We start from the raw sequence: 17,670 nt of genomic DNA on the forward strand, positions 1-17,670 counted from the left end.
AAAATATAATATTCCACCCCCTCTAAAAGACACTAAAATGTGGAACAGCTGCAACTGTAGTAATTTGCTAATTATCTCTGCTTCTTCCAGCTCCTGAAGCTTGAAAGATGTGGAGAGTGAAGCCCAGTGAGCTGCCAATTCAGACACCAGACTTCCTTGGAAGAGCAGGAAGTGATTAAAACAGTTAGAATTTTACCGTCTAAGAAAGCAGCAGTCAGAACTACTTCTATCAATTTCTTCTACTATATGAAACATACATGTAAAAATGAAAAGACTTTGCCTCCTTTCCTCAACCTGAGTCACTGCTAAAAGTTTCTGGTCTAGCCTTCAAGATTTTCTCTGCTCTCGCAAAAGATTCTCCCCCTTTCTCTCTTTCTCTCTCTCATCTCATCTACCTGCTTGTACTATATACACAATTCACCAGGCCAAAGAAAGGGTAGTTCCTATTTCTAATGCATTCCACTCAAGCCTCACTGTGGTCAGCTGCTGTCACAAGACCACACTAAAAGAGTTTGTGTTTCATGCTCCCTTCTAGAGGGTTTGGTCACCATCAGGAGCTCCTTCTCGAGAGCTCATTTATTAGAGGTCATAACATAAAACCCTGGACAGTGGTTTCGCAAAACCCGTGTGGTGCTGTTTCCAAATCCACAAATATCGTAATTTCTTCCTGAGACTTAAATCTGAGTGTTCGTGTCTATTGGCCTCCTGGGGTGCCGATACTGTCACCTGCTGTAATTACTTCCCCTCTGTCGATCACAGGGCTTGACACCTGCCATATGTGTGATACATGAATTATTTACGGAAGGGTTGGCAAACAAGCTAATCCAGAGGTATTTGGTGAAAACTTTAAAAGAAGATAAAACTAAAGATTTTATATGACAAAAGATACTCAAACCTGCTTCTCAAATATCTACCTGTACAGGATGGGATTTGTTCATCTCCAACATCAAAGTTCTCCCGCCACTTCTAAGAGGAATGTACCAAAATCTACACTTGGAATCAGACACTCAATGAAGAATAATTGAGTTAAATAAAACTCCGAAAATCTCAACAATTTCCACCGCTTATTCTCGATGGTCCACACAAACAGAGGCTGCCTTTTTCTCGAAGGCGTTGATCCAAGCCTCTATAATTAGAGCTTCTGTGCTGGTAACACGTCAAGCTTCACAGCGCAGGATGCCCCAAAGGTGGGGCCGACAGCGCAGATGCTCACACTTGACATTTCAGAGGGCGAAATTGCCTTTTTCAGTACCTAAGGCATGTTGAAACCCTGTAATTTTGTCTCTCTGGCAACTCGCAAATTTTCATTTGCTTTTATTTACTCAGGAACCCCAGGGGAAGATGACTCGGTGCTGAGCCCGCGGCCGTCCCCAGGCTTTCTCACGCACACCCCAGCTCCACCTCCCCTTTATCCGAGGCTCGCAGCCCACGCCTAACGGTATGAAGATACAACACAGCTGCACTGAACGGAGAGTTCAGAAAGCATTTCCCTCTGCCTTCTCACTTGAATCCTCTCATTTCGTTTTCCTTCTGACCCCACCATTTCTGAGTCTTTATACTCTGTGACCTGGGCCTCAAATAACTCACTTCTCATTAGCCAAGGAGGTCCTGATGTCCTTGGGGCCCATTCATTCATCTGTTCATTCATGGACGACGTACTGAGTATTTCCTGCACATCACACGCCAATGATATAAAAGTATCTAAGGCAGCCACAGTTTTTGAAAATGCAGTCTGGCAGAGAGAAAGGGCACATCATCCATTAATTATGACCCATCATGACAAGATCTGTAGCAGAAGCAAGGATCATGCGCTAGGAGATCCTGGATAAAAGAGTACTTACGTCTGATCAGGAGGGTCGGAGAAGGTGTCAGAAGTGTTCTGCCAAGGCAGGAGTGGCCTCATTAGAGTCCTCTGCCACGATCTCCTGTTTACGCCTCTCCCAGGTCTGCTGTAATCAGTGGTTTATTTTTCCTCCCTCCCTCGAAAAACTAAACTCCATATGGGCACAGAATGTGTTCTGAATCTTTGCACCCCTAAGAGCCATCATAGCACCAGATACTAATTAATTAAGTAGTTAACGCACCAACTTTCCTACTCAACAAATCTACTGAGCATCTACCAAGTGCTGGGCACTCCCCCAGGCGTACAACAGGCTCATGAGAATATGTCCAGTTCTTGCTCTCACGGAGTGGACGGTCTAGGAAGCAGGACAGAATCACATGGGTCTCTGGTCTGTTTGCCCTATCCTACAGGGCAAGCCAGGGAAGGCTGTTCTGTTAGATGTCTTCCGAGCAGAGACCCAAAGCGAACGAGGGCATGAGCTGGGTGGATACCTGCAGAGCAGAGTTCCAAGTGGAAAAGACAGAAGGGAGGGGGTGCACCTGGTGGGAGTGTGGCGGGCACAGTAAGGAGCCGTGAGAACGAGAGGGGAGGAAACGGGGCGGGGGCCATGGTGGGGGCAGGTCATGGTATGGCTCTATGTAGGACTTTGGTTTTTTGTTTGTTTGTTTGTTTTTTGAGTGGGAAGGAAAGTTTCTGGAGTATTCTGATGGAGGAGAGACGCTGGCTTGACTTCTGTGTGGCAACAGCCTGCAGGTGGGTGAGGATGGGGCAGGGAGATGAGAGAGGCTGTTGCTTATCCTGTGAAAGGGATGATGCTTTAGGAGAGGGTGGCAGTGGTCCAGGTGAAGGGACACAGTGGCATCTGGCCAGAAAGCAAGCACTGATTTGCTGACTGACAGGATGCACTTCTTTGTGCTCATTGCAGGCAAATGCATTTTATATATTAAGTCATGGGTGTGTCTCTCTCCCTCTCAAACACACACACGCTCAGTAATAATACATTTTTGGCAGTATTACCAATGAATTCACATGATTTGTTTACAGAAAAGGTCTGTCTTCCAGCAGTTCAGTTAGAACGACAGTGTGTTCTCTGAAAACTGCAATGAGCACCTTGCAGCATTGCTGGGGGAACAGGTGTGACCAGAACCTGGTGTCCGCAGAGGCCAGAGCGGAAGCTCTGCACTGTTACTGTGTGAACCTGGCCAAATTGTTTCATTCTTCTGCTTCTGTTTCTAACTAGGAAAGTCACATAGGCGTATTCCCAAGCACACAGAGCTATGGTAAATAAAAAATTAATTTATATGAAAATGCATCATAAATAATATACTATAATGTGCATATTGATCAATATCTAACATAGCAAAGACACTTTATGGCTTAAAAGTTATTTTCGTATCTATCTTATCATCACAATGCATGCTGTGATGTGTATTCATCACAATAAATTCTCTGAGTACAATAGCCCAGATAATAGCCCCATTTCACAGATGGGAAAAAATGAGCCTCGGTGAGCTTAAGCATCTCCTCAAACTTCATGAAAGGAGTAAGTGTACATGAAGTTACATATGAGAGGAAAAGACCAAAAGTCGCTGGCATGGGATCAAATTCTCTCCTGATCATCTTCTAATGGGGGACACAGAAGCAGGTGTAGACACTCCCAAGAAAAGAAAGCAGGGCCTGGCCTGGTCTCCTTCTGAACATGCTGATCACTGGACCTCCTGGTAGAGAGAGAACCATATTGACCAAGAGCACATGACCCTAGTCTAGCTAGCGTTGCTTATCATCATCAGACCTGGGATCTAGGAACTAACAAGGCTTGGATCCTTAGAAATTTCACATAAGCCATGTAATGATCTGAGTCTAAAATGGAGAGGTTTCAAAACCAAAACACTCCAGAGAAGGAAAAAGTCATCTAGAAATCTCTCTTTCTGTCTCAGTCAATGCTGGAGAGAAACAGTTTACATTTCTTCTACAGACTGTCTCCTATCAATATTCTGAGTTGTTTTTCTATTCTGCTGAGTGCATAACATGATTGTCTGTACCCCCAGATATCTTGAGCCTTTGGGAGGCACAGGTTTCTCTTGTATGCAGTGCTTCTCAGCCTAGGCTGCAAATCAGAATCAGCTGGGGGAGCTCCCAATCGCTACATCCCAGAAAAATTAAGTCAGAATCTCCACGGACCGGGCTAAGGTTGGGAGGCAGGTGTCAGCATTTTACCGCTCCCAGGTGATTCCTACGTGCAATCCAGGCTGAGAACCGGTGGCGTGTTCCGGAGCTCTGGGCTGTTTGCTGCATGACCTTCTTTAACAGAGTTCAATGTACCGCAAAGAAATACAGCTCATCCCTGACCTTGGTAGATGACCCTAAGTTAGGTTTTTAATGTTATGTTAATTTTTATATTTTTCAAAATTAAGGCTTAATCATAGTCCTAAAGACCACTAAATTGAATCCTTCTATTGACTTTTTAAGTGGACCCGTAAAAATTTTTAGCACATGAATCTAATATAATATTTTTTTGTTTGTGCCATTATTTATTTACTTAATTACTTAGCCATTCACTGCTTTGTCTCCAAAAGAATGTCGGTGAGCTTTAGTCACATTTATATGCGCCCGGTCACAAGCAGAGCATAGAGAAAGTTCACTGTAGCCAAAGACAACATGTAGAAGCAAAAGAATGCCTAATAGTCTATAGTGGATACAATATTATTTGCTTCATTTTCAAAAGCATCTTTAGGGCAGAAGTTCTAACTCCATTTGTTAAAGATTACTTACAAACTCCGACGTAGTAATTAGGAACTACTGCAGCTCGTTATCCAAGCCTGATCATTTGAAAGTGTCATGTTTTGATGATCATCTGTCAGATGTACATTTGGGGGACGCCTGGGTGGCTCCGTTGGTTAAGCATCTGCCTTCGGCTCAGGTCATGATCTCAGGGTCCTGGGATCGGGCCCCGCATCGGGCTCCCTGCTCAGCGGGGAGTCTGCTTCTCCCTCTCCCACTCCCCCCTGCTCATGCACTTCCTCTCTCAAATAAATAAATAAACTCTTAAAAAAAAGATGTACATTTGGCTATTGAACTTTGAGCCCACGACTGATGCTCCTCCCTGTGTCGCCCCCCCCCACCACCGTGCCCCGGTCAGAAGGTTCTCACCAGATGCAGCAGGGACCCTCCTGAGGAAACGGCGGTGTGCGGATCTGCGCCCTCCTTCAGGAGCCGGAGCGCTGAAAAATCGGAAGAGTAGGCAGTTACAGCACGTGCTTCGTCCACACCGTGAACCAAAACCTGAGCGTTTCCTTAATATCTAAAATGCAAACAGCCGTAAAAGCCAATGCAGACTCGTTAACCGCCCTCTGACCTCACTTGGTGTACGTATGACGGGTGGCGTCTGTCTCCACATTCAAACTGATTCCTCCGTCTCTCAGTGTCATTTCTTATTACAGCTGAGCAAATCATTCAGAAAGGGGGACACGCTCTTACAGTTTATTGTTTCAACGTGTCGAGTTTGTATATCCTTTGTAGGGCAAAATAATAAAAAGAAATTACTTCACGAGGCTCATGGAGGGACTGGACCACTTAACTTTTATTTTTTAATCTCATTAGGGCCCACTGGCTTAAAACAAACTTTGTACTCTGGACATTAAACTTCTCTTCCTGCGATGACCTCTTGGCAGGGTGTCCACCTTTCCCAAGAAGGACTATGGCACAAAGCCATTTCGAGTTAATAATGCCAAATAGGTCAAAACAGATGCCAATTATCAGAATAAATGCACAAGTGGAAGGTGGCCTGTGTTTCCACCTGAACAGCAAAGGTGAATTCACTAGTAGAAGGAATGCCACCGGCGTGAGGAGACCGATTGCTGTATTTTCCGCCTCTTACAATGGGCTCTAGGACCAGCCTCACAGAAAGGCTTATCAATTCCCCAAAGCACATTTCCGCAGTTAATAGCAGTATCACAGTCTTTTAATAAAAAGCCATTAATGCATTTTCCACAAAAACTATAATTAAAGCACCCGTGACTCTTTTTTTCCCCATTATACCACAGACCGATATTAAATGGCTCGGATTCAAACGCATACCTCACTGAGCATACTGTCTTTCCATGAAGTTACTCTGTAGTCTGGAGTGTTACATCATGTACCTTCTATTCTATGGTACCCCAAGTCGTTTATGCGTTCCAATATCTAGTGTGTCACCATGTTCCCCAAAGCTAACCACACGTCACGAGGGGCGCCCTGGGTCCTGGCAGACATGGCTACCCCAGCTGTCCCCTCTCCAGGAAGGCCGTCTCGTTGATGACGTGTGCAGTGGGGGTGAAGAGGGAGACTGAACAGCCTCTCCGAAATGGGGGTGACGTGGAGACAGCAGAACAACCCGTACCCAGCCCAGTGTGCCCTCCAGACAGCCCTTCCCGAAGTTGGAGGGCCTTCCGTCCAAATCTCTCTCCCCAGGGGAGTCACACACACCCCCATGCCCTCTCAACTGGGGCAACTCTGGGCTCCTGGGATCTGCGCCCCTTCACTTCAGTCCGCTCCCTGAAAGCTGTCCTCAGCAGGAGTCTGTCCACATCTGTTCACCTTCCAAGTGGCTTCCCCTTGAGTATGTTCTTTCTCCAATTAAGAATTGAATTCTTTTCATAACATAGATTCTCCTAATGTTGGTAGTTTGTGACAAAATAATTTCTCCAAGACCGCATTCTTACAGGATTGAGTGTAACCTGACATGGCGTGGGGCGACCATTGGCTTACTTGGGCATCTCTGCCCTCAGCCAGCAGGAGAACATCCAGGAAGGTAAGTCCTTTGCCTTTCTAGTCCTCGCTGTATTTCTAGGAGCTGTCCTGCCGTGTGGTTTGCAGGTGCCCTTTCTCCCTCCCGTTCCCTGCTCTCTCTATGCACACGTATAATAAATGGACGCACTTCCTGCTCCCTCACATACTTCTTGCCCTTAATTTTGAACAGTCCATTGCCAACAACAGACAGTTAATTAAATACATTTACCGATGGTTTCCTCAGAAGATAAATAGCACTTTTACCCAAATGTTTACTTTTTTAGCAAACGAAATTATTCACCTTGAATTAACTAATATCAACACAGTGCTTTAAAGTTTTCATAGCAAAGCACTTATACTACAAATACAGTATGAGGCAGATTTTATTAGAAAAACATTCATAAAATGCTGTCAGATTTTTTTTAAAGATTTATTTATTTGAGAGAGAGAGAGAGAGAGAAAGCAGGGGGGAGGGGTAGAGGGAGAGGGAGAGGGAGTCCCAAGCAGACCCCGCACTGAGCAAGGAGCCTGACACGGGGCTTGATCTCACCACCCTGAGATCAGGACCTGAGCTGAGACCAAGAGCCCGACACCCACGACTGAGCCACCCAGGTGCCCCTGCTATCAGATTTTTGAGTAGACTCCACCAGGCACATGTGTAGTGAATTATACATAATAGAAGTCAGTGAGACACTGGCCTTGGGCATCCACAGATTTGGCTATGAGGCCCCACTGGGGGAGCTACTGAATTCTCTGTGCCTCAGTTTCCTCTCAGTTGAACTCACGCCATGGGGGCACTGACAGAAGTGAATGAGCCAATAGAGCAGCATGTTAATCATGCCTCCTGGCCCTCGGCACGGATCTCCAAATGATTCCTACTAGTATAATTACTCTACGTCACGAGACCCCAAAATAACATATCCTAGAATCCATAACTTAAGGTTTGGGGCCTGGGTGGCTCAGCTGGTTAAGCATCTGCCTTCGACTCGGGTCATGATCCCAGGGTCCTGGGATTGAGCCCCACGTCGGGCTCCCTGCTCGGCGGGGAGCCTGCTTCTCCCTCTGCCTGCCACTCTGCCTACTTGTGCTCTCTCTCTCTCTCTCTGTGTCAAATAAATAAATAAAATCTTAAAAACAACAACAACAACAACAAAAACCTAACTTAAGGTTTATTCTAAATTTTCTCAAAACCTTCCAATTTTTAAATGTTGAATGTAAGTGTAGGATATAAACCACGCAGATTTAGCAGCAGTCTCTTGGAGGACGAGTGTGTAATTTATCAAGCACGAAAGGGGTGAGGAGCACTATGCGGGAGGCAGTGAAGCACGGTGAGCGTGCGGGGAGTGGGACACAGCATGTGGCTCGGAGGACTGGCCCAGGGAGGACACGGCACATCACGCTACAGGACTCGGACACCAGTTTGTGGGCAACAAATGCCGGCCAGTCAGCCCTGAGTACTCTATATTTAGTTATTTGTAAATAATTTGCTGTCGAGGGTATAGTGCCGACTAAGCAGGCTGGGACAGAGTGGGTGCCACACGGCAAAGGGAGGGGTCTGTGGAGCACTACACCATGTCCAGGGAAACCAGTTTGTAAGGTGCTGAAGATGGATGGGTCAATCACAGGAGCAGGGAGAATACCGTGGTGTGGTGGTGAATGCTCCAGCATGCACAGGGATGGAGATCTAGATGTCTAGATGGATGGATGGATGGACGGATGGATGGATGGACAGACGGATGGAGAGAGGGATGGATAGACAGATATGCATTTATGAGTTTACTACACATTTTACTGATACAAATGCTGTGTAGCCCACAATTTACAAATAATTAGATACATAGTACTCACGATTGTAAATGCCATCTGGCCAAATGATTCTCACAGAATACTTTTGATGATTTTTGTTGAACTCTTACATCCACAGCCAGTCTGTGGTTACAATCAGTGCACATGACCTTGACATTCTGGTGGATATTTTCACTGACATTAATGAGTAGAGCCGGGGTGAGCAAACTATGGCTAGCAGGCCAAATCACGCTCTGGAATTTATACAGCCTTTGAACTAAAAATGGTTCTTACATTTTTAAAGGGTGTGTAAAAAAAAAAACAAAACAATGAAAAACAACCAAAAAAATCCAACAAGAATGGGCAACAGGGACTTTAGGTAGCCTGCAAAGTTTAACACAGCTACTATCTGGCCCTTTACAGAAAGTTTGCTGGCTTCTGAGTAAGGTTAAAACGAAACAATGAAGTGTGTCAGATGTCGCTCATTTATCAATGACCTGACCTGACGGACATCTTTGGAAGTAAGATAATGGTTTTTGAACAATGTATCATATTGTGTCAAATTTTTGGTCCTGACATAACACATTTGTAAGTATAGCCCTGCATGAACATGGCCTTCAAAACTTCTTAATTCTAGACAAGCAATAAGACAATAGATCAAGCCAGCTTCCGTGGTGTGATTCTCCTATCTCAAGCTGCCAATGTGATGTCACTGAACCCAGGGCTGGGAAAAGATGTGACATAGCACATGATTATACAGCATTTCCACCACCCACCACAAGACATGCAGGTGACTTCAAGGGCATAAATGAGAGAAAAATGCAGTGAACTAATTAGGAAGTGATGAGTCTTGAGTATTATTCTTTTTAAAAATATTTTGTTTATTTATTTGAGAGAGAGAGTGAGTACGAGCGGAGGGGTAGGGGCAGAGGGAGAAGCAGACTCCCTGCTGAGCAAGGAGCCCCATGCGGGGCTCCATCCCAGGACCCCGAGATCATGACCTGAGCCGAAGGCAGATGCTTAACTCACTGAGCCACGCAGGCGCCCCTTGTGCATTACTCTTTATTACAATCTACTTAATTGTAAGTTTATATACTTTAATTTTTACTATAGGCGTTGTTTAACTGTTTAACAGCCAACTGACAAATTCCTGAAATTTTAACAACTGGTTCTCAGGGTCTGGAAGGGCAAGCTCAGCGAACCACTGGGAGCAGCCTGAGGTCCTTAAGGAACGTGTCCAAGAACATCCAGGAATGACAAGGACACTACACCCAAGAATTCCAGAACTTCTTGCCACAGTGACAGACAAATAAGTCCTACCCCTCGTGACTGGGCCACACCTCAGCCTAAGGAGAAAAGAGGAGGGGACAATCTGAGCATAATTTTTTCCCCTAGATAGAAGGGCTGTTTTCCAGAAGGGCTGTTTACATTATCAGACAGAACTAAGAACCACGGAGGGCATGCTGACTGGGTTGCCCCTGGATACCATGGTGGGGACTCAAGAATAAGACAAAATTAGCTGTTCACAAAATAAATGTTTTTCACATAAACACACACACAAATTGTAGAGTGAGCTAAATTCTATGTCTGCCAAGGGTTAAAACTGGACACTGTGAAGTACCTAGATATAAAGACGTAATGAAGAAAATTCCATTTGCATAATAATTCATTCATAACAGAGAATTTTGAAAAAGAGGGTATGATAGGGGAAGCAAAGGCAAAAGAAACATTAATTTCCCTACTACTTACAGCCCACTGACAAGTCCTTAAAATAGGCAGAGCAACATTCCTCTAGGAGCTCAGCTGCCTGGATATTGACACTTTGCTAAGGGCAAAAGGCAACCTTAGCCCAACCCCCAGGACCCTGTGAGTCTACTTTAACATATAAAAATTCCTCTGGAAAGTTCCTTTATCCATTACCCCCCCTCCCTGAGATATGTGTCAGCAGTCATCCCCCAAGCATATGGCCCACCGATATGCATCTGAAGGGTCTCGTGACTAAGGTTTTAGTAGACAGTAATATATGGCCTTTTCCCAACAATAGCTAGACCCCCTCAAGGTCCTGGAAACCTTGCTTCCAAAATTCCTTAGAGACTTACGCTCTCCCTGACCCCCTCCCAACCCCAGTACTCCTCTTTCTGCCCACGGGTCCTGTGCTTTAATAAAACCACCTTGTTTGCACTGAGGACATCTAAAGAATTCTTTCCTGGCCGTCGGCTCTGGACCCCAACATTTCCTACATCAGGTACATTTTTCCAATGCTAACACACACAGTGAGCAGTCTTCTAAGTACTTGGGCTGTAAGTACATTAGTACAAAAATTACTTTAATTCTCTCAACTCCATGATGCAGATCCTATAATTGTTTCACTAAGAAGGACACTCAGACTCAGATTTTGTGATGCCCCCCCCAAGCCACACGGTAACCTGGTAGATCTAGAACTCAGTGTGGGCAGCAAGATTCCAAGGATTCTTAACAAGAAGAGCATCAAGGTAGAGAAATTTTAAAAATCACAACAGAAAAGAAAAAGTCACAACAGGAATCAAGATCCATTCTAATGCCCTCCGATTACTCATTTTGTGTAAAACTGCCCAAAAGTAGGTTAAAACGCTTTCTCTAAAAAGGCACAGGTCCGTAGCAACTTTGTAATAACAAGATGCGAATTGCCAGCTAAGTCAAATGGCCTAGCCACTCCAAGTCTTTCTGCGACAATAAAATCCGCAGGAAAACAGCCGGAGAGACAGCCATCTGGGGACCAAGCAGAATAATGAGGCTGAGGCTTCCTTTTAGAGTAGCGCTGCTTGGAACTGATTCAGCATTTATTGTATATTTGCGGCTTCGTCATCAAGCTGCCACAGAGCTCCACCGAGAAGTCTGTGTGGGGGGCATGATTTGATATTTAAAAAGAAACCTTCAGTCTCTAAATCTTCAGCTATTGGGGTAGAAAATAGAGGCAAACACATCAGAAGATTTGCTAAGGAGCTTTAACAGACTATACATCTGTCCCCACTGAAGGTCCCCACCAGCGCCACCAACAGCCAAAGCCAAGAGTCCCGCTGAGAATCCGCACTCATTCTGAGTCTCCAGATAGCACTGTGATTTATCCGCGTTGATGACATACCACACATGGAGGAGAGGAACCGGACAGCAACTTGGGGCCCGTAACTGCTTTGGGGATCCTGGGAGCCCGTGTGGGCATCTGGCTACACAGCAATCTATGATGCTCGTGTGATTCTCATGATCACTGTGGGTCTATATTCACAAAGATTTTACATTTAAAATCAACGGATGGAAGGACAAGGGAAACAACATAACCAAGGGTTCTAAGTCTTGGCCCCGTTTTTAAGCCCCGCACAGGCATTTTTTAGAGAGAGGAAAAGATAACTCATATGTGATAAAACGTTAGCAAATCGTAAACCTGGCTGAACGGTGTATGGAAGTGCTTTGTTTTATTTGCTCACCTCTTCTGTAAGTTTGGTTTAATTTCGAAATAAAAAGATACAATGAATAACTACAAAAAAATCAAGGCAGAGTCCTCTCTCCCTGAAGGGATAATAGGAACAGCAATGTAAAGACTTGCAAACAACATAGATGTGAAAATTTCCATAACAATCGATAGTCTTCTAAGAGATGCTTTAAAAGGTTTATCTTATCAATATGTTAATAAAGAAGGGAGGCAGAAAGCAGGAACATAGAGATTACGTTACTAACGCCACAGAAATGTCTATCTGCACAGCAATGCTGCTTAACACACAGATTTCCTGCCCTGAGTAGAACCCAAATTTTAGGATGTCTAAGAATGACATGAGGATTTTTTTTTTTAAGTAGATTTTTCTTTTTTTAAAGATTTTATTTATTTACTTGAGAGAGAGCAGGATCATGGGGAGGAGCAGAGGGAGAGGGAGAAGCAGACTCCCTGCTGAGCAGGGAGCCAGATGCAAGGACTCCATCCCAGGACCCTGAGATCGTGACCTGAGCTGAAGGCAGATGCTTAACCGACTGAGTCACCCAGGTGCCCCTAAAATAGATTTTTCTAGTTCAGTGATTCTCAACCTATTTTGCATTATCACTCATTCCCCATCAACCTCTACCATAAAACTGTAATACCACAGATATTCTGTCCATCTGACCAGGTGCTGTGGCCCTAGGAAGGGCAACAAACCATCCATAAAGCTAACACTTTTCTCCCCCAAGAAAGACTTTTCACCTTGGGGTGCCATTTCTCCCCGCTTCAGGATCAAGCCCTAGGCCCACCTCCAGATACTCTGATTCAAGCGTTCCGGGATGGGATCTAAAGGGCGGCTCAATTGGTTAAACCATGCATTTTAAACAAACACTCCAGGAGATTCTGGTGCAGATGGTCACCTAAATTCATTTTGAGAAAAACTGCTAGGATTTTATGATCTCAGAAAATTACCTTCAACATCTCACTTAGAGCAAGAGAATGAGTGCCAAAGTTAAGAATTTATGGCAGATCTGTTCCCGTTAATTTGCCATTGAGAATTTGACCCCTAATGCTGTATGAATCACAGTATCCCTCTGACCACACAATTTATTCTCGATGGGATCCCGAGTATCCCTCAGAACACACAATTTATTCTCAATAAATACATATTTAGCCAAACCTGCCTGAGCTTGGAATCTTGGTTTAGTGGGACCATCTCCAAGAGGAAGTCAAGGTCTGCGCGGATGGGGTGTCCTCAGGTGGAGACAAAGCCTGAGTCTGGGGCAAGGATTCTCAACCCTAATTATGCTTAGAACAATTACCAAAACTTAAAAATTTATAAATACCCTGTTCTATCACCAGATTCTTAAAATCAGTCAAGAATGTGCCCAACTGTCCATATGTTTTTAAGATCAAAGCACCTTGATGATTCTAATACTGAGAAGGGTGGGAAGCAGTGGAAATCAGTATCCAAAGGGCTGGTCAGCTTGTTTCCACCCCAGCCTGGCGAAGACATGAAGAGGCTCTGACAGGTTGTGAAGCTCACAGTGAGGATCGGCCTGGTATCTGGATTCAGGGAAGCGGCTCAGTCACACATAAGTGGTTGCTTCTGATTTGGGTCAGGTCCACATGCATCTTCAGGACATTCAGGGATGCTACCAGCCGCTCTCCTAGAACCAGAGACCCGTGGGGTCAAGGCGGCATTAGCGTTCCAGACTTAGTAAGAGAACTATGGATCAATCAGCGAGGTGTACCATGGAATCAGGTACCCGAGGCCCACCTTAGTCCCACTCACCTACCAGGCTTCGGGCAGTGAAGGCTGATTTCATCCGACTTTGTAATGAGGTGTTTTTTGATCGTTTGTTTACTTTGCAATTAGTTGAAGAGTTCTCCTTCCCTACTCAGCTGGGTCAAAACTGGATCTGACTAAAATCTGGAAGTTGTGAGACCAGGGTCCAAGACTGCCATTGCCAAGCCAACTCAGACCCCCACCCAACCCACTCGTGCAGCTGTGATGGATGCAACAAACATCCAGTGAGTGCCTTTTCTGCGCGGAGCACTGTTCTAGGAGTTGGAGCTATAGCAGTGGAAAAAACAGAAAAAAAAAAAATCCTGCCTTCATACACTTTATAATCTCATGGGCACCAGTAGGTGAAGACAGAAGACAGACAAGAAGTTATTACACAGTAGAGGGATCTGTAGTTCTCGAGTCAGTGCCTGGATATCCTGAATCTTTTTGGAAAATTATTTGCCATTTCCCTCTTCCAATGTTGCTTGTAACTCATTTGCTTCCTCCCCACTTTAGGGAGCTGAAAAGATATTCAAAAAAGGGCTTCTATTAAGTTCACCTGTTCTACAGAATTTCTAACATATATTATTGTGATGCATACGCCTGGGAGGAATCAGGAGTGGCCTGTGTACCTAAACCAGTCCTAAATCATTAACTCTCCAAATATTCCAGAACAGAACCAAAGTGACAGTTTTATAACAACACAGATTTAACTGCGTCGTATTTCTTCAGACCTCGATGTAGGAATTGTAAATCCAGAATGCACATAATATAAATACATGCTGCACTTTTTACTCTCTCTCTATAATCCGTTGTCAATTTATCTTACATAACTTTAAAATGTTTTTTTATATTTCAAATTTAAGAAGTAGCCTTAGCTTCAAAAAAAATGATGCATTTTCAAGAAATGATAAAAAAACACGGTACACCATCAGCATTACTAATTCAGAATTCTGTTTATGTCTGAGGACAGTAAAAACAAAAACAGAAACAGAATAATACAAACATTCCTCAAAGTTATTAAAATGTGATGTACTTGAAATAAAAGGTAAAACAACTATTTACCCACTTTTAAGTGGGGCAAAGGGGGATGGGGGCACGAGCGAAATAGGTTAAGACAACCTTACCTCAAGGAGCACGGAGTAATGTATAGAATCGTTACATATGTTAATTTTACTTAAATTTAAAAAAAAAATCACAAGCCAGTTTTTAAAAAATTACACCTCAAAAAAAAAAAAAAAAAGTAAGGGAAAGGGGAGAGAACTATCTGAGTATTTCCGTCATTGACCACTACCTAAAGATAAACTCAGAAGACGGGGTGGAGAGCATGATACTCATTGATGTATTTGTGGTTGTATAGATGTAGTCTTTTAATCTTTCATATTTCCCCTCCAGACTTCCTTGTCAGATAAACTCACTGACAGAACACAGAGTGCAGGGTATTTCATGAATTCCAACTGTATCAGAGATATTCATTATTTTTAACTCATTTTCAAAGTGAAATTTCAGGGGCACCTGGGTGGCCTAGTTGGTTAAGCATCCAACTCTTGATCTCACCTCAGGTCTTGATCTCAGGGTCATGAGTTCAAGCCCCAAGTTGGGCTCCGTGCCCTACTTTAAAAAAAAATGGGGAAAAAAGGTGAAATTTCATACAAGCAAAGTTTGCTCTAAAAGATGAGACATTTTGGAGCAATTGACTCCCTGAAGACAACCACAAAGGCTGAACAGTATTTTTAATGCTTTAATTCTTCAGTGAGCTAAAAATAGAGCCAAGTATTACACGGAAAGGTATCAGATACATTAAAGCTATCACAATTAAAACTCTTGAGCACTGGTCCAAGAGTAGACAATAGATAAAAGAACAAAATGTCTACCACGGGATTTGGTTCCAGTTTTTGTCAATTATGAATACAGCTGTTATCAACATTCCTGCACAAGTCTTTTTGTAAAATCATGCATTAATTTTTATAAGGCACATACCTAGAAGTGGGATTGCTGGATTGCAGATTATGCATAAATTTGCATTTCTTAGAAATTGTCAGAGTTTTCAAAGGTACTTATACCTTTGATGTTCATAGCAAAGCTATTCACAACAGCCAAAAGGTAAAAACAACTCAAATGTTCCTCAACTGACCAATGGATAAACCATGTGTGTTATATTTATACAATGGAATATTACACGGTCATAAAAAAGGAATGAAGTACTACATGCTACAATATGAATGAACATTGATCACGCATCATGCAAGCTCATGATGTTAAGTTGTCTGGTTTCTACCAGACAACAGGCCACATATTGTGTGATTTCACTTACTTGAAATATCAGGGGTAGGACAATCCATGGAGACGGAGAGCAGATTAGTGGTGGTCAGGGTATGTGGGGGGGCAAATGGAGATGGGCTGCTTAATGGGTATGGTTTCCATTTGGGGGATGAAAATGTTCTGGAACTAAGGGCGCCTGGGTGGTTCAGTCAGTTAAGCACCTGCCTTCAGCTCAGGTCATGATCTCAGGGTCGTGGGATCGAGCCCTGCATCGGGCTCCCTGCTTAACGGGGAGTCTGCTTCTCCCTCTCCCTCTGCCCTTCCCCCTTCTCGTGCTCTCTCCCTCTCTCATAAATAAATAAAACCCCTAAAAAAGAAAAAAGAAAAAAGAAAAAGTCCTGGAACTAGATTGTGGTAATGGATGTACAACGTTGTGAATGTGTTAACTGCTACTGAACTGTATACTTTAAAATAGTTAAAATAATAAAAATAGTAAGTTTTATTTTAGACATATTTTACTACAATTAAAAAGCCATGATCCCCCTATTGTGATGTCTTGAACATTATAAACTTCTTAAGCCACAGACATTTTTTTAAGATTTAATTAATTTATTTGAGAAAGAAAGAGAGAAAGAATGAGTGAGAGCAGGTGTTTGGGGGGTGGTGAGGGGCAGAGGCAGAGAATCCCAAGCAGACTCTGTGCTGAGTGTAGAGCCCACAGAGGGGCTTGATCTCATGACCCTGAGATCATGACCTGGGCCGAAACCAACAGTCTGACGCTTAACCGACTGAGCCACCCAGGAGCCCCACACACACATTTTGGCATAATTATGTTTTATAAAACTATATTTACAGAGAATCTAATGTCAAGTGAGTCTATTTATATAAATCCTGTTTGTGTTTTTCAATAATTCTGAGGTGGAGAGGGAACAGCTTTGGGATATTAATTAAGCCTTCTTAGCTGCATAATATTCATGTAGAGCTTTTTTTCTCCAATGTGCTAAACTTATGCAAATTTTAGCCCCAATAAAAATCTGGGGAGAATAGTTCTGATTCACAGGTACAGTTTCTGGTCACATAGAGCTAGTTCAAGTCCGGTCAGCATCATGGACACCAGTTCTTATGGTTTTCAACGGGGCCTCAAATAAACCACAGGCTCTTTGCTGTTCTTTGACCCACCCTGCTATTTCCCATGTTCCTACTTCAACTGCTTACTTTCTTTTTGAGTCTCATTAATCATTACATTTTTCTTTTTTATACTCAGACACATGCCCCATTAAGCATTTATAACTGCTGTCCCCAGAGAAGCTCATGTAGAAAAATATATACCGTGCGACACATTAAGGAAGAGAGATTAATGCTGCCCCTTAGGAAATTATCAATTCCAATTTCAGGACTTGCCAGAGGCTTCAGCATTCAACAAAATCGAGTGAGCCCGCCCCTTCCCAGGGTGCTCAGGACCACAAAAGCCGTCAGATAAATGTATCTATTGGTGTTAGGTCTTCGAACGGAAAAACTGCCCGACCCACGCAAAATCAGTATTTAATATCCCTGCATGTGGAATACGTTATTTTTGACTAACCAATTTTCAGTTTGTGTCTTAAACATTTTTAGAAATCCAATATTATGCACACCGACTAAGTTACATTGATGAATAACAAGTACCTCGGTTAGCCTCAGAGGCGCCAACGACATTTCTGTTTCATGAAAAATCAAGGAAATATGAGGCATGCATGATGGAAATCATTCCTCAAAGAGCAGGCTCTAGAGAGGAGACTT

At 43.5% G+C, this 17,670-nt stretch overlaps 1 protein-coding gene across 3 annotated transcripts in view; it reads right to left on the reverse strand.

The window, feature by feature from the left end:
- MYO16 (myosin XVI) overlaps positions 1-17,670 on the reverse strand; it is a 574,226-nt gene that overhangs the window by 387,874 nt on the left and 168,682 nt on the right. For all 3 annotated transcript variants that reach the window (XM_078070087.1, XM_078070086.1, XM_078070088.1), the window contains exon 3: positions 4,994-5,064. In XM_078070087.1, coding sequence (XP_077926213.1) covers positions 4,994-5,064 — 71 coding nt within the window. The remainder of the gene's footprint in view (positions 1-4,993; positions 5,065-17,670) is intronic.

Source organism: Halichoerus grypus, chromosome 4 (assembly GCF_964656455.1).
Source record: "Halichoerus grypus chromosome 4, mHalGry1.hap1.1, whole genome shotgun sequence".
NCBI classification, from domain to species: domain Eukaryota; kingdom Metazoa; phylum Chordata; class Mammalia; order Carnivora; family Phocidae; genus Halichoerus; species Halichoerus grypus.